Genomic DNA, 21400 nt, shown 5'->3' on the forward strand with positions numbered 1-21400 from the left:
ATTAGACATCTGATAGTTGTTATAAAGAAATTTAAATGTAATAATTATTAATTATGCTTGTTTTTATGTTTATTCTATATAATACATTTACCATAAGATATAAAATATAATATATGTCATATGTTGTAATGCATATTTCATATTAAGTTGTTAAATTATTTAGCCAGAATAACTAAATAATCAAAATATTAAATGATATTATATATACTTTGCTATAGTATCTTATGTAACTATATTCACTAATATACATTATAGTTATTTATATATTTGTTTATTACATATATTTACTATTCCTATAAAGAAAAGCAAATTAGCCTGCTAATGAGTTGGATGTTCTTGTGCATTTTTAAAATTAAGAATTAAATCTTGGTTAAATATTTGATACTGCAAGATGCAGAACATCTGGGATTTTTAGAGTTGATCAATGTTTTTGTTTTATAATTATTAATGCTGAAAATGCCACTTTGCATAAAAATTATTTGTAATACAAAAATGGCGGAAGTGTGCTTGAGGCCATTTTAGAAATTGTTGAAAATTCTATACTAATCTCAAGACAAAATTCATGCAGCAATTATTTTGTGAAATACAAGTCAGCAACTTAAAAGCAGAGAATCTAGGAAGAAGATCATTCTTTCTGAAGAAAATAACTACTTTTACATATTCTTGCACATGAAGAATTACGAGAAATCTAGCTGAGGTCCCCAGCAAAATTTAGCAATGCTAGTCAGCTAATCACCTTTACTTATTGATGGTCAGGTATATGTTGCTTTTCCATTAATGAGGACCCCCAAGGAAAGGACTCCACATAATCCATCTTTTATATTTTCAGATAAGAGAACCTACCTACAAGATAGCAGATGTTAAGCCAGGGCTAACAGATTCCACATAGAGCTAACCGAGTCAGTGATACGTTCACAGAATGTGCTCTTCCTTCTGTAAACTGTTGTTCCTTATCTTCCACTTTTAATGTGCAGTGAGAAAGAAAATGAAGAAAGAAAGAAGAAAGAAGGGGAAAATCAAAGAATCACTTCAGGACATAGACCCAGTGGTGAAAGATGGAATGTGAAGGTGAGAGCAAGCCCTAATTTTCACAGCCAGAGTGGCTGGACTCTGCCAGAGAGGTTCTGCCAGGGCCCGAGGTGCAGGGGCATGTAGCCAGTGCTGAGACAGGTCCTCGGGGAACAGAAGAAGGCCACTTCGCACCTGTAGGTTTAGACATTCGCAATGGAGGGCTCCCTAGGACTCTTTTTGGCTTTTAAAAATCCAGAAATAAAGAAATAATGAATTTAAAGTGCTCTGACCCTGGCCTAGTAGCCTAGCCCTTGTGTCAGTGCTCATTCTCATGGGCATCACGTGCTCTTCACTGGATCCCATTATCCTTACTGCCTTGGATAAGGCTTAGTTTGGGGGTATCTTTTCACAGACTCTGGAGTCAGTACAATCTGTCCCTTACCACATGGACTTGGGAAGCTTTGAATAAATTACTTCATCTCTCTCAACTAGAAGTACCATAAAGAGAAAGAACAAACTAATTGAATTATGGTTAGCACTTTTGTGACATTTTACAGTGTCAGCATGACACTACACTGTTGCATGGAATACGGTACAATGTCATCATAAGATTTCTGCCACCCTGTTCATTTTTTCATGGTGTTTGGATATCAATACCATTTCTTTGCTTCAGAATCTATTAGTCCCAATAAATAACTGTGATAAAATCTACATTTTCTTGGGTTTATTTTGTTTTTGTTATTGTTGTTTTTACCTCTTCAGATTTAGGAGGCTGAATTCTCCCTCTCAGGAAGTAGACATGTTCAGGTTTGCTGTCTCTCTTCTCCATAGCATGGCAGAACCTGTCCAACTTTACATTTTGCATTTTTGTTGGAAAAGAGTCATACGTAATATCTATAAAAATAAATGAAAGTGTGTTTCCTAAAACATTACACTTCAGAACAGGCGGTAATATATATTTGGTCTTTGGGCTGCAATTGTCTAACCTTTAATCTATGCTGTTAGATTCCAGACACTTTATAATTTCCCTATGTGAATATTTAAAGCAACATTAAAGGCTGTGGCAACTGACCCCTTCTAATTAGAATATGGATAATTCTAGCCTCTCTTTTTCTGTGGACAGCAAGTCTAGATGATATACTATCATCGCAAAGGTGATACACAGAATATTTTTACCCTAATTGTTTCATGAACTTGGTAATGATAAAATAGATTAAGTAACTCAGGAGACCTGTTTTCTTCTCCCCTTTCAGGATGTATGTGCTCAGTATTGGGAAAGTATGAAAAATGGACAACTCAGCTGTACTCGGGAGAGTGACCCTGTTCGTGGTGCTGATGGGAAATCATACAACAATAAATGTGTCATGTGTAAAGAATTACTGTAAGTGCTTTCCTAACAGGCATGTCTAAAATTCAGTTATTTTTCCTGAGCTACTAGCATTTCTGTCTCCTAGAAAGTAACTTTTTTTTTGTTAAATCTAAATCGTAGCTCTTTTTCTTGAATTGCTAAGGATCAAGAACAGCAGATAATCAAGTGGCTGATTCCGCCTCTGTTTGCCATTGTAATTCTGTGACCTCTAGGTGTCATGATAGATCAGCTTTCACTGTCCTGAAATCCTAGCAAGATTTCATGATGCTCATTAGGAACAGTTGACCAATTTGAGAGAGCTGGTTTCTTGTTACTACAAAGCAAGAGCTGTTACTTCTACTTATTTTCTTGTGGTGCACGGCACTGAATTAGAGCTCTTTATAAATAGTTCAGCCACTTTAATTTCTCTTGGTATGGTAAATAACACAATTCAATTTTTCAAGTTCCATTTATAAATTGAAATATTCTAGGTGACCCTGAAGAACATTTAAGGTCTTAAACATACCATGATGTTCCTAATTATGGCATTTAATTGTTGTATGATTAATGAATATTCAATGTGCCCCATTCACAACATATTATACATGCATTCGTTTCTGTTACAAGAAAAAAAATTCAGTGTTTTGGCAGTGAAGGCCATGTGATAAACTCTTATCCAAATGCTGAAATTTTACTGATGAGAAACCCTGACATTAGTTTACTTACAGTCTCATGAGGAGTGGACTTCTGGGCTCAAGTGAGAATCCAGTTCTGAATACAAGCCTAGCGATTACTCTGCATATATTTTGAGTGGGGTACCTGGGATATCTGGCCAGCAATTCCCACAGATCCTCCTGTCTGTGTGTCCCCAGTGTTGGGAGTATAAGCATGTGCCACCAACTCTTGCTTTATATGTGGGTGCTGGGGATTTGAACTCAGGCCCTTGTGCTTGTGAGGCAAGCAATTTACCTGCCAACTGAGTCATTTCCCCAAACCCCTGCTGGAGTCTGAGCAGAATTCTATCATCAGAATTCCACCACACTTAATCATTAAAGACATCTTTTTTAAATAATTAGCTTGGTTAAATTTTCATGCATTTAATTTGAGTTCTCCATTTTTATATTGATATTTTTCTATTTTGACTTCCATACTTTAAAAGTGTTATTATGGGTCAACCTCACAATCATGGACCATTGCTCTAAGAATCTGGACTAAGAATATAGGGTGGACATTATCAGGAGATGAGTTTTGGGCAGTAATAGTGGAGACTTTGTAATTGTGTTGATGCGTCTTGTGGTGAAGGAACCTCTTGCTCTGGGATCTTCATAAGGTGCATTTAAAGGAGGAGCGGAGATATTCACTATGAGAGAGAAGCTTTAGGACACATACTCTGAGGTCCTTTCATCCCTGTGTATGTGCTGACAAGATGACTGTTACCCCTTCTCTCACAGGCAGAAAGAAATAGAGGAAAAAAATAAATATTCAGGTTCAAGATCAAATGGGACTGGATCAGCAACAGGAAAGGTAAGTGATTACCTGAGTTTGGACAGGACTTTCTGATTGAAGCTATAAAAATGTGGGAAGAGATCGTCAATATGGTCAGTGGAGATGGTCTTAGAAGATCTGAGCCAACATCAGCACAAACATCACTGGTAACTTGCTCAGTGTGGTATTTATTGTCAAACAGAGATCTTTATGTGCAATATATCATAAAGCAATTTTATGAATAGTAGTGCATGTAGTTCTCTCAACACCTAGTCAACAAAGGTGTTATTTGGGGGGCATTGTAATGTTATTTGGGAAAAAACGAGGTCCTATAATTATAATAGTTTTATATTACTGCTATAAAAGCATACTACAAACTGACTTGCAACAATGCAAGGTTATTATCAACTTTTATGGAGTTGAGAAGTTGTAAATGCTCTCGCTAGCCCCAAGGTTGTGTTTCTTTGTGGAAGCTCTAGTGGAGGACCTGGTTCTTTGCCATTTCTAACTTCAAGAGACTACCTGCCTTCATTGGTTTGTGGCTACCTATAAACTAGCTGTGGCCACTCAAGTGTATGTTAGTCTCTGTCCTGAAATTCATTCCCTTGAGTCCCTCTCTCATGAACAAGAGCTCTTGTGATTGTCATGGGGCTTCTCCACTAATCCTGCATAATCTCCCTCGTTCAAATATTACTGTTTTGCACCCTTGATTTCTCATAATTCTACCTTGACAAATAAAGCAACATATTTACAGATTGCAGAAATTAGGACATGGATGTCCTTACATCATAATTCTGCCTACCGCAACAGGGTTCAGTGACTGCCAGACATTTGGATGGAAGTTTTCTGAATTCCAAATTGAATAAAAGACTCGTGAAAACAGCATTTCTGATAATCTTTCCTTATTTTTCAGGACATATGTGATCAGTTTAGAAGTCAAATGAAAAATGGCAAACTTCTCTGCACTCGGGAAAGTGACCCAACCCGTGGTCCAGATGGCAAGACACATGGCAATAAGTGTGCTATGTGTAAGGAAAGACTGTAAGTGTTTTCCAAAACAAGGACTTTGACTGGAGTCTTGAAAGTTTATTAATCACTTCTTAGCAGTCAGAAAATAGCAGCAGTTTTAGAAGCAAGTCTTATAACCAATGAGATTTACTCACAGTGGTAGAAATGTTTCTTCCCATCCTTTCTTTCAGGGAAAGAGAAGCAGCTGAAAAGAAAAAGAAAGAGGATGAAGACAAGAGAAACCCAGACAAAAACAGCGAGGACAAGGAGGTAATCGGTCAGACAGACTGATATCTGAATTTGGCTGGTGCCTGATAAGAAGAGAGTGAAATTTCAAGAAAGGAGCTGGCATGAAATTATCCTTCAGAAAATGAGCTTCATTAAGAGAAATTGCCTCACAACCATGGTGGTGATGGTCAGAGAGTATGCCAGGCAGAAAGGCAGAGAGAGCTCCAGGGGTTGTGGAGCCCAACCATAGCTCAAAGCCAGTTTCAAGAAAAATATCAGAGTTGTTTGCTTGGGGTGGTTATGATAGCATGTGTTTATAAGGTTTTCCCCTATGTACAGGAGATAGAGAGGCAGAGATAAAGAGACACATTTATTTACATATTTCTATTGCCAACAAAGGTGATGCAGACCAGAGTAGCCCCAGGGGAGCTAGAGTCCAGGGCTGGCCAGGAGGTTTGACTTGATTCTTTCTGCCTGGAATCTGATCTCTCAGAGTGATCAAATTCTTAAAGTGAAAGGACCTTAATCAAACAGTGCATCATAGGGGGGAATCAGTTAAAAAAATACTTTTGAGGCACTCAGCCTCTTCCAATCACTGAGAATATGGTAGTAGATGAAAAAGATGTGACTACACCTTAGAAAGAATTAGCTTGTAGTTCTGTGCCCTAAGAGCAACTCAAATGCAAGTGCACATTCGTAGGACTAGCAACAATGATCCGTTTGTGATTATCCACTCGATGATTAATTTCACAAGGGGAGAGAAACACCAAAAGGTGTGAGCAAGAAAGCAAACACACTGGGCGTGGTGGCCTACCCTATGCCTATAATCCCAGCACTTGGGAGGCAGAGGCAGGTGAGTTCAAGGCCAGCCTGGTCTACATAGTGAGTTTCAGGCCAGCCGGGGCAACAGGGAGACCCTGTCTCCAAAAGCCAAAAAAAAAAAAACACTTGGGTGTCTCCCATCCGTCTCATCACTACTTCATCTCACGCACGCACGCACGCACGCACGCACGCACGCACACACAAAGAAAGCAAATACATTTGGAGCGCCTATGAGAACTTCTCTAGCTGGCACTTGACTGCCACCTGGTGTTCTATTTGGGGGTTTACAAATACTTCTCAATCTTCACAAATCAAACACAGCACAACCCCTATCTATGAAATCCAATTCAAAAGTAAAGTTTTAAGTTTCTATATATGCATATCTATAAAATACTGAGTTTTACTGTGTCAAAAGAGAGCTATGTCTTTCTTTATACATGCAAACAAAATAAAACTAGCAAAATGTTTCATTTAAACAGCCCTAAAATCTTTTCCATGGATTACTCAAATTTCACAACTGAGAAAAATTCAGGAGACAATAACCACACATAAAAAATATAAAGATCAAGAGACCAAATCCTTAGAGTAAGGGCTGCTGTGAGATGACTGCTGTTAATTATATGAGGACATTGTAGGCATCAGGAAAATAAAATTCTAGCTACTTCTGAAAACGATATTTTTGAAACACTTAATACAGTAATAAGGTATTCAATTCCAGAGATTTTTTTTAATTCAGTGGATAAAATTAGGCATGGCTTTTTCTATAAATAAAGAATAAACTACAATTTAGGTTAATAGCAATTTTTTTTTTTTTGGTCTTTTTGAGACAGGGTCTCCTTGTAGCTCCAGCTGTCCTGGAACTCACTATGTAGACCAGGCTGGCCTTGAACTCACAGAGATCCACCTGCCTCTGCCTCCCAAGTGCTGGGACTACAGGCATGCACCACCACGCCCAGCTTAAATAGCAATATTTTTAAGATAAAGATTGCATTTCCATACATCTATTTTGTTTCTCTGGAGTTAAAGGGAGTTCAGGAGACTGCTATAACTCTCTAAAGATTTCAACATAAATAAGCTGTCATGGGCTCAGTTTCCTTGACTTTGTTTAAGATTAGAGTTTTTTCAATCAACAAAAATTAATCACTTGTATTTTCTTTCAGATCAATTGCTTTATTGTCTTTCTTATAAAGACCAAAGAAGTAAAACCGAATAGCCAAGTTGTTAGCATGTTTCTGCTTATATATCCAACATTTAGCTATTTGACATTTCTGAAACTCATTTTCTAAAATGTAAAATGAGGAGAATAAACGCCTATCATATGAGATCTCTGTGAACACTTAAAAATCCACTAGAGCATGTAAAAATGCTTAACATGTTATACACGTGATAGAAATATTTAAAATATTATTGGGTGGGTGGGATCATGCAGTGGGTAAAAACACTTGCTGCCAACCCTGAAGCCCTGAGCTTTACCCCCAGAAGCCACATGGCGGGAGGAGAAAACCAACTCCACAAGTTGTCCCATCACCTCTACACATGTGCCATGGTGTATGCCAACATACATATACATACCCACATGCACCCACAGAAACAAAATAAATAGATGTTAAAATATATGAAAAAATTATTGGAGAACAGAGCTGTAAAATGTTATAAGTTCACATCTCACCATTTAATGATGTTTTCAAATAATAAGGATTAGACTATGGTAGTAGTATGTGCTTTCCTCTTCTGTTTTCAGGACCGATGCCATGAATTCCGGAGCATGCAGCAAGATGGAAAGCTTATCTGCACTAGAGAAAATGATCCTATTCGAGGCCCGGATGGCAAGATGCATGTTAACAAGTGTGCCATGTGTCAGAGCATTTTGTATGTGGAGAGGCTTATCAATGAGTTTGATAAATTGTTCATGTTTTCCAGAATATAATTCCTGTCATTTACAAACCTGTGATACTTGGTTTTACACATTATGAATAAATATGTATTTGTTTGTGTACAGTTAGTTTTCACAAAGGATTTTGGCAACTTATTTTTTTTTATGATTAGACACAATTATACCTGACACTTATAAGGTGGGAAAGCAATTATTATACAGTTGCAAGTCATTGTCTTTTAAAGAAAAGAGTGTTTATTGACATGGGCAGTTCACATTAATCATCTTGGCTCATCTTAAATATAGAATAGCACTATAACTATGCATAAAGCAATCAAAACTGAGAGCTTAGTTATACTATGAGCATAAACGTAAAAACAAAAGAGAAATTAAGGAAAAGAAGTAATGGTCTTGTAGGATCCTCAAATGATAGAACAGTAACAGATGAAGACATGTTGGCAATGTTACCGCAAATATAAAAATTCTAGCATTCAGAGCTAAATAATAAAAGTACTTTTTTATATTTTTAGATATATTTGCTAATGTTTCAGTCTGAAAAAATCTGGTTAAAGATAATACAATAACAGTGCTAGAAAAAAATTATCATTTTTTTTTTTTAAATTTTGCAGTGAGCGAGAAGCCAATGAAAGGAAAAGAAACAAAGAAGAAAAATCCAGGTCTCGACCTTCAAATGATGCAAAGGTGACTTCTTCAAAGACACCCAAATGGCTTCACTAGTCACCCTCCCAGTCTTACCTTTCATCTATGTTTTGGAGAATAAAGATACTAACATTTTACTTCAAATCAAATTGATTTTGACAACAATATCACTTTGGGCCATAATGCCTTATTTGTTTTTCTTTTGTTTCGTTTTGTTTTGTTTTTTTCTTCCTGGTTTTCTTATTTTTAGAATTCTCCCATGGAGTCTGTCTTTCTGCTTTAGGAGAAATATGGATTGAAAAACAGAGGGTTCAAATTCCTGTGACCTCAATTGCATGCTTCTCTCTGACATCTTAAATGTAAAAGGAGGTGTTAGGTAGCTAATTGATACTGACTTTAATAATTCCCGTAACGTTAGCAAACCTCAGGCTTCCTGTTTAGCTTTGCTTTTTGATGTCTTGTTTTGTTTTCTCCAGACAATTTTCTCAGCATCCAGGAATCAATAGTGTGCGTGTATCATGCTGCTGTTTCTATTTGCTTTTCAAGACTGCAAAGACATCTCTATTTGTCCATTTAACAATGATAATCACATTAGTAGCATTAGAGGGCTATGAGATTCTCCTCAGATTAAGAGCAAGCCTCATGCTGAAAGGAGGGAAAGGAAGGATAGGTGAACCAAGCAGGAGATAAGGAACAGCTGTGACGTATGGGCTTGTGTTTCCCCATCTTTCAGGATCAGTGTGGAGACGTTCAGAACAAAGCAGAGGATGCAAAGCTGAGCCAGCCTGGAAGGTCTTTTGCCTCCATCGCCATGATCAGTGTAGTAAGTTCCAGCCCAGAGACAAGCGGGATCTCCCTAAAGTCAATTTTGAGAAAACCACCCAGCAACAAAAGGGAAAAGACCACGTTCACTTCCCCTTTCTCATTTGCTAGGATGAATGCAGTGAGTTTCGAAAGCTCATGAGGGATGACAAGCTCATCTGTACACAAAATGATGATATGGTGGGTGATGCGGACGCAACGTTCAACGAAAATAAGTGCTCCAAGTGCAGAGATGTCCTGTGAGTAAAGCGACTCTGCTCTGGTGGTTTCTGCCAGCAGGGACACTGCATTTCTACACATTGTTGATTGAATAAATATGTGTGCTGTTGAGTCTAAGGAAATTAAAACTAAATCTTTACAACTAAGGCTTGTAAGTTAAGAATGCCGGATACAGCAGGAAAAATGCTAGGAGACAGGAAATGCATGTGCAAATTCTTCCCCGGACAACCACAGCACTCATTTTCTGTACCACTTCCCCCTCCACTTTCAAATCACTCTCAGAAGACACTATTCCAAGAAACAAAATTTTATGCCTCGGAGTATATTAAGTAAGAATTTTAAGGGCCAAATGGCTTGTCTAATGAAAAACAAAATTTCAAGACCAATGGACACAGTAGCAGTAAGAAGCACTTGTGTTTTCACATCACCTTTATCCCTTCCCTTCCCCTGTAACACTCACCTCCTGCCATACCCCTCTCCTGAGTTCCCTCCTCCCCCACCATGGGCCCCTACATGTCACTCCCTTCTGTCCTCCCAGGTGTACACTCCTACTCCCCCCCCCCCGCAACATCTGTTCCCTACTATCCCCCTCTTTTAGGTTCTTTCTTTTCCTTTACCTCCATGTTTCCTTTCCACTTTACTAGCTCCTGGTGTTACATCAGGATATATACTCACATATATATGGTCTGCAAATGAAGGAGAACATATGTTGCTTGCTTTTCTGGGTTTATGTTACTTCACTTAGTATAACACGCTCTAGTTCCACCCATTTGCCTACAAATTTCATAATTTCATCCTTTCTTATTGCTGAGTAGAACTCCGTTGTGTAAATGTACCACATTTTCATTATACATTTGTCAGTTGACAGACATTTAGGTTATTTCTATTTCTTAGCTATTGTGAAGAGAGCAGCAACAAGCATGGATGTACAGCAATCTCTACAGTAGGATGAGTCCTTTTGGTATATGCCAAGGACTGGTGTAACCAGATCATATGATAGATTCATTTTTAGTTTTTTGAGAGTTCTCTACACTGCTACCCATAGTGGTTGCACAAGTTTGCATACCCACTTGCAGTGAATGAGCCTTTTCTCCACGTCCTTGCCAGCGTTTGGTGTTTTATGTTCTCTGGATCTTAGCCTGTATATGTTTTGAAAATGCATCATCCTGGGGCTGGAGAGATGGATCAGCAGTTAAGAACACTGATTGTTCTTGCAGAAGACCCAGGTTCAAATCCAGCACCCACATGGCAACTAACAACTGTCTGTAACTCCAGTCCCAGGGGATCTGACAGCCTCTTCTGACTTCTGCAGTCATTGCATGACACAATGCACTTACCTACATGCAGGCAATACACACATACACATAAAATAAAGGTTTTTAAAAATTAAAAAAAATACATTTGGTCAGGCATAGTGGCACTTGAGAGGCAGAGGCAGGCAGATCTTTGTGAGTTCGAGGCCAGCCTGGTCTACATAGTGAGTTCCAGGACATCTGGGGCTACAAGGAGACCCTGTCTCAAAAATCCTGGTCATACACACCCTAATTGAATGTTCTAGGGTTCTCTCAAATTTGACTGAAACTGTTTATCTTTCTACTGGAGGTTACAGAGAGGTCCTGTGAAAAATATTTTAAATTTCTTCCTCTAGTGAAAAAGAAGCTATGGAGAAGGCTGCACTTCAAGAAGAGTCACCACACATTAGAGCTTCGAAAGAGGAAGGCAGTCTAGACCCTTTCAAATGGTCTCTGGTAAGAAGCTTCTCCCTTGATTTTCAGACCTGCTGTCCCTTGTCCATGATTTTCATTTGCATAAATGGTCTAGTAGGTGATTCAGAGCAACGTTCCAGTACTTTAAGGAACAAATGCAGCTCTTGGCTGGCAAGAGCTCTAGGATGACCCATCACCATATGTTTCTGCTTTTTGAGATTACTTACTCTGACAAATTTACTGCAGCTTGAATTTTTCAGAAGCGTGTCTCCAGTGAGTTCAATTATTTTTCTGTGTGGTTGATGATACAATGAGATGCTACGATTCTGCAATTCTAGCAGCTCAGAGAGGTCCCTTACTCAGCTTTTCTTCACTTGCCTCTCACCACCGAATCCTTACCCAATACCCTAGACAGCAATGGGGAAGGAATGGCAGCTGTGTGATGAGTCCTTTAGAACACACTCTGCAGAGAGGCCAGGGCAGAAGCCCAGTGGTGCATTAGCAGTTGAAATAATCCTCAGGAAAGAAAGTGATGGTTTGTGCCATCTTGGAAGTAGAGAAATTCATGAGAGGTAGTTGAATACTGGGTCTATTTTGAAGGTAGAGTCAGTCAAACTGGTTCAGAATTGATGAAAGAAGAAACTGAAAGGTATCTGGTTTTGTTCCTTCTCTCTGCTGTTTCTTTACAGTGTTCTATTCTAATACTTGTAAACACTGCAGTAACATTTATCTGAAGAACATGACAGACATACCCACTTCAGTCCTGCTTTGCTGGCATTCTCGGAAGTTGCTGTCACCACATGGAAACATGCCACAACCTGAAGTAGTGGGTTTAGATGCTTGAATTTTTCATAGAACAGAAACTGACATTTGAAAAATAGTGCTTAATTCCCCTGAAATAAATATTTAAATAGATAATATTGATATGGTTGAAGCTTTAATATTCTCTTTAGATTCATTTCTGAAAGATGTTCGAAGAACTTAGTAATTTCATTTATATTGTCAAATATATTGACATGTAGTTATATTTCCATGCTATCCTTTGAATATCTGTTGTTCATGTAGTGATGGCTTTATAATAATGCTGATGACTATTTCCCTGCTTTTAGAAAATGATTTTGCAAGTAAATTATCAACTTAGCAATTTTTTCACACAGATAACTTTTGTTTTTTTTCTGTTTGCTGTTTTATCTTTTTTTAACTCCTAATTTTGTTTGAAGGACTTATTTTGTTATCTAGTAGCTTCTTTAGATATGAGTCCAGAACAATCTTCTTTTCCACTTTGTGAGCAAAATCATGACTTTTACTCAAATCTCCACTTTAGCTGCTGGAATTTTGCAGTTTGTAATTTCCCTTCTCATTTCATCTAACCATTTCCAAATTCTTTCACGATTACGGCGAGTTATGAATTACGTAGTACCCATTCTTTTACTTTCAACCTCTCTCTCGCTCTCACTCTCACTCTCGCTCTCTCAGTGCTGGGGATCTATCACAGGGCCTCCTATGTGCCCCGAAATTGCTCCACTACTGATTTACAATCCTATCCCATAAAGTATTTTTCTTGCAAACTTAAATAGCTTGTACTTGCTGTTGTTTCTGCTGGATCATGTCTGCCTTTAGGTGGAGTACTTGTTTGTTAACATCTGAAATGTCGGCTCATGCTGGATCTCAGCCTCCATTATTCCCTTGCATTCAAATCTATCCTTTTTCTTTTGACTTTAGCTTTTTGCCTTTTTAAGACAGGTTTGTTTGTAGCTGTCATTTCTGTTAATATCAGTATTAATTGTTATCCAATTCATACTTCAAAAGACTATAAAAATAAATGTTTCTCTTTTTCTGGAAATATATTTTTACTCAGGAAAAGAAACATACAAATATTTAATTCAGAACACTTAGTGTATGACATATATGTGTCAAGTATGTATTTAAATGCACTATTTGATTCAATCTCTAAAGGCCATAATAGGAGAGCTACTTGCTTTTCTTTATACAAAACCAGTAGTTTGGTCTTTAAAAAACAGAATGCTGTTTCCAGCATGATTATATTCTTTAGTTTCTGTGGATATGCCCCAGCTTACCGTGCCTCTTATTTTAGAGGAATTCTTCTTCTTAGTCATTATTGGCTTTTTTGTTTAAATATTTCTCTAGCTAAAATAAGACAAATTCAGGCATTTATGGCCACCTAATATGATGTGCGGTAAACATATGTTTTTGAATAATACATCACAGTCCTGTTCCTAATCAATGAGTTTCATATAACTAAGAAATCCAAAAGCTTCTCCAAGCCCATATTTTCACTTGTATTCTTAAGCAACTTTGCTTTCTGCTTGGCTTGTTTAGGATTCTGATATGTGCAAATACTACCGAGTATTGCCCAGGATGGGTTATCTTTGCCCAAAGAATTTTCAGTTTGTCTGTGGTGATGATGGCCAAACATACAACAACCCCTGCATGCTCTGTCATGAAAACCTGTAAGTACCCAGGTTACACCATCCCACCTTCCAGTGTAGAGGTTTCCAACTGTGCTGTTGCCTACAGTGCTGTATTGACATATATTAGATGTTTCTTGCAAGTCATTTATTAATCACCAGGGAAAAATTCAAAATTTGTGAATTATCTTTTCTTATATTTAAAATTAAAAAAAAACAGATAATCTTATGACTTTAATAAGTGTTTCTCCATTATTATAAACTTTAAAGTAGTAGTGGAAAAGAAAGGGAAAGGGGAAAATAAAGGGGTTTCAATGATTAAAGAACATTTCTAGGGGCTGGAGAGATAGCTCAGCAGTTAAGAGGACCAGGGTTCGATTCCCAGTAACTCATATGTAGGCTCACAACCATTCATAACTCCAGTTCCAGGGCATCCGACACCCTCTTTTGACTTCCCTGGGCACTGCTCTACACTGGTGCATTTGCACACATGTAGACAATACAGTCATACACAAAAATAAAAATATTTTTAAAACGAAGCATCTCTATAAGCCTGTGCAGACACATGTAGACACTTGGGAGTGTGAACATCATCCATCTTGTATGTAAGAGAGGAAAGCAGTTGAGCACTGCCACCAAATGATGTCAACAGTTCCGACAATATCTAGAGAATCACCTCCACACGGTGTCAGTGCCACTATAATATCCAAAGAACTGTGGCCACATGGTATCAGTACCACCTACAATGTCCAAAAGATTTTATGACTATAAGAGAGTCATTAATTAGCTATCGACTGTAAGCCTTCCTCTTGAAGGAAGTGGTGCCTAACAAAAGAAAGAACTCTGGGAGAGATGGCACAGCTGGTGTGTGGTCAGATTCATTGCCATCTGCATGTCTTTGACAGTCATCTCATCATGTGGTGCCTCAGTTTCTTCACTGAGGAAATGGAGACAGTTCTTTGAGCTGCTGAGTTCACAGATTATTGAAGGGTACTTAGGTATGAAAGTATCTTTATTATATTAAGCACAAAGAACTGCTCAGTTCTTTCATTGTTTGTTTTAGCTTTGTTGATTTTTTGCTCAAATGTGATTTAATCTTACAATTACTTTTCCTTGTCTCCACACACATCCCACACCCTTTCCCAACCTCCATGTGACGTATTTTCCTTATATGTATGATGATAACCTTTACATTTCTCATCTCATCCTACCCGACTGGGAAAAAAAGGGAACCAGGGCATAAATATTGATTTCTGTGATAGCTCCCCCAATCAATCCTAGAAAATTTATTTTAATTTCCACTTATTTCTTATTGAATTAATAACTCATGAAAGAAAATTCAAGTCATATGCTTAGAAGTGTGAACTATGAGCCTATGTACATATATGCTATTTTATCTATACATATATGTGGTACAGTGGGGTAGATAAGTCATCTTGACATTCAATCAATAGTTTCCTACAACCTGACATGGAGTCCTGTTACTGTCTTAGCAAAGAGAGTGCATCTGATGCTTAGAGAGTTCAAGAACTTCATTAAACATTGCAAGCCAGTAATAAATTAGACAATAACTTGTCTTTTCTGGGTATAAATAATTATTGCTTCTGGGTCTAAATAATTATTGATTCCCTTTAATTTCTCCAGTATAATACCGTTATCTTCAAAACAATGGTTCCTTTCCACTTATGAGACTGAAAATTCCTTTGATAATATGAAGATGTGACATGATTTGCACATTCAGTACCTATGAGTTCACAGACTACCTGAAATCTATCAAGAGAAAATCCTTGGTCAAGAAAAAGAAATAAAACTTTCCAGGAAGTCAGTTAGTATGCACACACACACACACACACACACACATACGACATATTGTCCAACCCCAAATTCTTCAATTCTTCTTTATTATAAATGGCAAGACCTAAATTATCAATATAATTTCATCAAACTTTTTACAACAATATTTTATTTATTATTTTTATTATATGTGTACGAGTGTAATGCCTGTATGTAGGTAGGTGCACCCGTGTCATAGAATGCCTGCAGAGGTCAGAAGAGGGAGTCATATCCCCTGGAACTGGAGCTAGAGACAGTTGTTAACCATGTAGGTACTGGGAATCAAACCCGGGTCTTCTGTGAGAGCAGTCATTGTTCTTAACCGCTGAGCCATCTCTATAGCCTAATTTCATCAAACTTCTCATTAACTGTGTAAATCCATAGTGTTTCTGTAATCAGGAAAGCTTAGAGTAAGAAATCAAGTGATAAAAATGCTAATAAAGCAGGCCTTGGAGTGACTGCCTTGGCTAAGGAAGCTGGGACTCTTGTGTTAGAGAGAAGATTCAGGCTGTCTCAGGAAAAAGAAATCAATATTGTTTCCTGAGGCATTAGATGATGTTATAGGGAAGCAACTTTAAATTAAGCAATGCTCAAACTTATTCTTCTTTCTTGATAGACAGTAAATGCTTTCCCATCACTACAAACACAAAGTTAGAAGCTTGCTTCATAATGTTTCTTAAGTGAAAGGTCTGAAAATATAACTCTTAAATATCATTTGAAGTTACAAAATTGACTGTGCTACTGCACTTTGTCGTAGTCTCTATTCCTAAAGTTGTGTTTTAGATACTTGATATAGTCAAATTTCTCTCTGTGATCTAATTTCCTCATCTACAAAATAAAGGCATTTGCACCAGTGAGATGGTGTAGCAGGTGAAGATGCTTACCACACAGACCCAACTACGTGAGTTTAATTCCCAGAACCCATGGAAGAAGCAAAGAATTAATTCCAGACCCCATTCTCTCTCTCTCTCTCTCTCTCTCTCTCTCTCTCTCTCTCTCTCTCTTCCCTCCCTTTCTCTCATACACATGGCACACACACACATACACACACCACACACAACACATAATAACACACACAACATAATAAAATAAAATAAATTTAAATCAATGATTTTTGTATTAAGGATTAAATAATCATATCAGCAAATTCGTGACTGAAATGTAATGAATTTAATTACATTCGTTAGAATTTAATTACATTCATCAGCTAGAGATTAATTTACAAAAGAAGGGAACAACTGGACCTGGATGATGCTAACCAGAAAATGGTTCAACACAGATTCCAGGCATTTCCACTCATTTCAGTTTGAACGTGTATTCAGATATCAGCCACATTTTTTCTAATTATATATGTGTATTTTACCACCATTGAAACATCATCTCTTGTTTTAGGATGCGTCAAACTAATACACACATACGGAGTATAGGGAAGTGTGAGGAGACCAGCACCCCAGAACCTGCTGGCATGCCCGCCTCTGTGAGTACACCTCCTTTGGGTTATGGTGGTAGGAGCGGTTGATTCTGCTTCTGTTCTCCTGCACTGGGAAAGGGAAATTTGTCAGACCAGTGAAGTTATACTAGTTCAGGTGATCACTGGGATGATTAAGTAATCACTGAAGCATGTGGTAATAATGATATACCAGTTTATGCGTTAAACTCTTTAACATTATTAGATTGTTCATGAGCAAGGTATCTATTCTAATATGACTTTCTCCAGTGTTGGCTTTATTTTCTGTGATTCATAATGAAAAGATGAAATAGATAGAGACCAAGAGAGGAAAAATAGAGTTGGATTAAAACAATATTTTTGGGGGGAGGGACAGGGGCTCCTTGTAGCCCCAGCTGGCCTGGGAATTTACTGGGCAGACCAGGCTGGCCTTGATCTCACAGAGATCGTCTTGTCTCTGCCTCCAAAGTACTGGGACTAAAGGAATGGATTGAAACCACTTCTAATGTAATATGTCTTTACATATCACACAGGTTTTTATTTTCCCCAACATTAAAAAATCCACGTTAAAATCATTAAAATTTATGATATTTATTAAGTTCTTATTATTCAAAAATGCATTTACTCCATTGCAGTACCACAAAAAGCTTTGGGAATAATAGAACTGGGAAGTATTTCACTTGATTGGAAATCTTAGTCAAGCAATACTACATGAGGCCATATTGCCTGACATGGAAAATTAGGAATACAAAAGCTACAACTTGGGATATTTCTAGTATCACGTTAATGATGAGAAAGCATAATATCATTGACCAAGAACTGTGAAACTTCCATTTCCTTTTCATCCAGACAGGGAGGTATTTCACTTACTTTAGACTTTTACACATCAATAAGAAGAAAAGAATTTAAACTTACCCTAGTTCATTATTGCTACTGTATTACTTACAAATTCTTAATGGTTTGTTTTATATTTTCATGGAAGAATATACTCTTCTTCCTCCTCACAAACATTCCCAGATACATATCTGAAGACAAGCAGGTCTAAATAATTTTTATGTAAGTTCAATTTAATAGAATGCAGTTAGACCACACTTCCATGTAACCCTCATTCTGTGTAGGTGACTCAACGAAACTACTTCATGAAGAATTTTCCTGAAATTTACACAAAGATATATTTCTTTAAACAATTGAAAATTTTGCCAGGAATCAGTACATTAGAGAACTCCTACCTTTCATTTATGGATGGTTACTTTCTGCTAGGTTTCATAAATGACAATTATTATGATACTAGTTGGTGGAAAAATATTATAACAAAAGATATAGTGGACATGGATCAAATTTCAGCTCCCCTATATGATTGAGTACCGTGAGCTTGGATACAGATAGTACCAAATGGGTCATGCCTGGACATTGCTCTAATGACGATTATGGTTGTGTGTCCTGATGACTGGAACCTATTTCTAGAGCTTTATTCCTGGGTGGATAATTCTCCAAGGCAGTCTAGCATTGTAAAAATGGAATAATGTAAGGCAGAATCAACGTTCTGAGTAGGTTGAGGATACTTTTAACTTACATCTAAGTAGTCTCTTCAATTATGCAATAGCTGTTATATAATGATAAGATCTATGCTGCTTTTTAAAGATTGAGGTAACTTTTCTTTTCCTTTATGGCAAAGAGAGGTAATCATCATCCCTGTTTCATAAACAATTGGCCTGGGGAAAATTCTAATATCAAATTGTGAAGTAGCTGTATTTCAATGCAGATATTTTGACTCCTAGCCTATGATACCTTCATTGCCAGAGTATTCTGAAAACTAAGAGCAAAACATTTTCGCAATTAGAAAAAATTGTATATATCAAGAGATAAGTTTCGAACTCCTTCTCATAACCCACCTGTACCACCAGTACTAAATAGTTTCTACATTAAAGGTGATTTTTTGAGACTAACCAATTTCCATTCTCAACTTCATGGCACAGATTTTTCAAAGATTCAGCAAGATCACAGAAATCCCCTTTTAAAGCAGAGGCAAGCTTGAGAGTTGACACAAACACTAAAATTTTGAATTGGAATTCTGTTGTTCATGTCCCAGCTGATACTAGTTGACATGCAGAGGAAAAAGAAAAACCTTCCTGAGTCTTTTTTTCACTTGTAAAAGATTTTCAAATGCTAATTTAATGTTTTAAATATTGGGTTCCAGATATTTGAAAATACAGATGATCTGACCAGGGCCTCAAAACACTACAATAGAAAAAACTCATTACAGAAATTGAGCTCATTATGATCTAACCTGAGAGTTTAGAAAGTCATCAAACTCTGAGTCACAATATCCTCATCTGTGAAATGATGCTAAGAATATATGTAAAAATCAGAGTGGGCTGGGCTGGTGGTACACACCTTTAATCCTCACATTCAGGAGATAGAAGCAGGTGAATCTCTGTGAGATTGAGGCCAGCCTTGTCTACAAAGCAAATGCCAGGACACTTGGGGCTATAGGAAGACCTTATCTAAAAAATTGAGAGGGAGAGGGCATTGAAGTTCCTTATATGATTGTATGAGAACTTTGTGGTCTTTTATGCCTTTTAGTGTTTGTTTCATAAAGTTTTGGGTTCCAATATTCAGTGAAATTAAGAACACAGTTATGCCGTGTTCATTTTTGTATCTACCTCAACAAATAACAGGGCATAAGTAGGCACTCAAATTATATTCATAACATCATATTTTATAGACTGTGAGCATGATTTAAAATTGTTAGTTTTGGGCATGATGCAGGAATATGTCATTGCTTTGATTATGTATGAGTACATCTCTTTAGTGTCTGTGAGTTCTAGCATCTAACCAATCCATCTTTTCTTCCAGGAAAAATGATGCAAGGATTGGTGAAAGACAAAGGGAAAAAATTATGCCCCGATTCTGAACTGCCTACCTTTACCATCTGCATATACAAAGCATTCTTCAGAGCTTATCTTTTTACTACAGAATAAATGCAGAGCTTTGGGGATTGGATTCACTGATTTTCAGTCTTTCCATCTCTTTCCTCTAGACTCTGTGATCTGAGACATAGAGAAATCTTTACTTAGTCTGTGATCTGGAAACCTGATCATAATGCTGTCTGTCCAACTGCCTGTTTAATAAAAGAGAAACTTCGCAGAACATCCTTTTGGGATTTGTTTCTCACTAATAGATATTAGGAATAGTTTTTTTAAAAAATAGAAGGTGCATAAACTGTGCCCTTTTGTATTGCTAAGCCCACCTGTAGACAAGTTGCTGTCATAGTGGGAAAAGAATGTTTAGAAGAGAGGTGGGGAAGTATGGGCACCTAGGCAACCAGGATGTATGTAAAGCTACCTAGCACCATACCCTACCTAGTTTCTGTATTTCCATAAATACCATAACTATGCCTCAATTATGTCACCCCCATAAATGGCACAAAATTGTAATTTCTTAGATCTAATTATTTGCCTCTTGAAACACAAGGGAACGACTAAGGAAATGAATTCTCAATATGTGTAAGTCTCCAGAGTTGCACTGTCCATCAGAAGTATTGTACAAGTCAAATATATATATGTATAATTAAAATGCCATAATTATATATAATTTATTTTTTCTTTAGTAACAAAACAAATGAGTAAAATGAATTCTAGTAATTTATATAGCCCAATATATCTGTTACTAATTTAACTAGTATCGATGTTTTATTTAATGAATCTCCGATACTGATGAGTATTTTTCATTTTCAGTACTTTTCAATTTGAACCAGCCATATTTCCAGTGTTCATTGACTACATGTAAATGGAGGTGGTTGTACTAGACCATGTATCTGTATTATGAGATGATAGAATAGGAAACCTGAGGAAGAAGTCAAATATTAGATAGAGATGGGATGAAGCAAGTTGTGGCTCTGGGCTCCATCCTAAAACTATGCTATTCTCAGAACCTAGTTAGTGGTATTCTGTGATAATGACAGGTATCAGGTTCACTTGGAGATTCTAAACTGAAGTGAAAGAGATTCCAGAGGGAGAAAGCAAACAGAGACCCTGTCATGCCTCCAGCCACCCTCAGCTACAAAGGAACTGCACCTGGGATGATTCACCTTCTTGGATTTGGGAAGTTAATTTTGTATTTTTCCTCAGCTCTTTTGTTTTATAAATAAATCTCAACTAAGACAATTATGGGATTTTGTTATTGTTGTCCTTTGTAAGTGAATGAAATTAGTTGGTGTCTATGCTGTAAATTTCTGTGTCATCATTAAGAAAAAATTTGATTATTATTAGTCAGGCATAAAAAACATAGGTTCATTTCTGAAAAAAATGTCGAGCAACACTAGTGAAACTATTTTCTTTAGTAATCCTAAGATAAACAGAACAGATTTTGAGATTCTACGGCGCATTTTTGAATGTTCATGTGTAAGAAAAGTAGAAAATGTTTTCATGATGAAGAGGTGAGTCTTTCGGGATGTTCATCATGTTGTTTTGAGTATGTCATTGATGTTTAATCAAAAAATGTATATTT

At 37.1% G+C, this 21400-nt stretch overlaps 1 protein-coding gene across 1 annotated transcript in view; it reads left to right on the forward strand.

The window, feature by feature from the left end:
• The window catches only part of Spink5 (serine peptidase inhibitor, Kazal type 5), a 70163-nt gene extending 49114 nt beyond the window's left edge, over positions 1-21049 (forward strand). The window contains exons 20-32 of the mRNA XM_008825284.2: positions 975-1068; positions 2265-2392; positions 3811-3883; positions 4758-4885; positions 5044-5122; positions 7644-7771; positions 8405-8477; positions 9169-9258; positions 9369-9496; positions 11125-11224; positions 13523-13653; positions 16837-16921; positions 19748-21049. Of these exons, the coding sequence (XP_008823506.2) occupies positions 975-1068; positions 2265-2392; positions 3811-3883; positions 4758-4885; positions 5044-5122; positions 7644-7771; positions 8405-8477; positions 9169-9258; positions 9369-9496; positions 11125-11224; positions 13523-13653; positions 16837-16921; positions 19748-19756 (1246 nt within the window). The 3' untranslated portion in view covers positions 19757-21049. The remainder of the gene's footprint in view (positions 1-974; positions 1069-2264; positions 2393-3810; positions 3884-4757; positions 4886-5043; positions 5123-7643; positions 7772-8404; positions 8478-9168; positions 9259-9368; positions 9497-11124; positions 11225-13522; positions 13654-16836; positions 16922-19747) is intronic.
• Positions 21050-21400: the final 351 nt, after the last annotated feature.

This window comes from Nannospalax galili, unplaced genomic scaffold, assembly GCF_000622305.1.
Source record: "Nannospalax galili isolate Female #2095 unplaced genomic scaffold, S.galili_v1.0 scaffold128, whole genome shotgun sequence".
NCBI classification, from domain to species: domain Eukaryota; kingdom Metazoa; phylum Chordata; class Mammalia; order Rodentia; family Spalacidae; genus Nannospalax; species Nannospalax galili.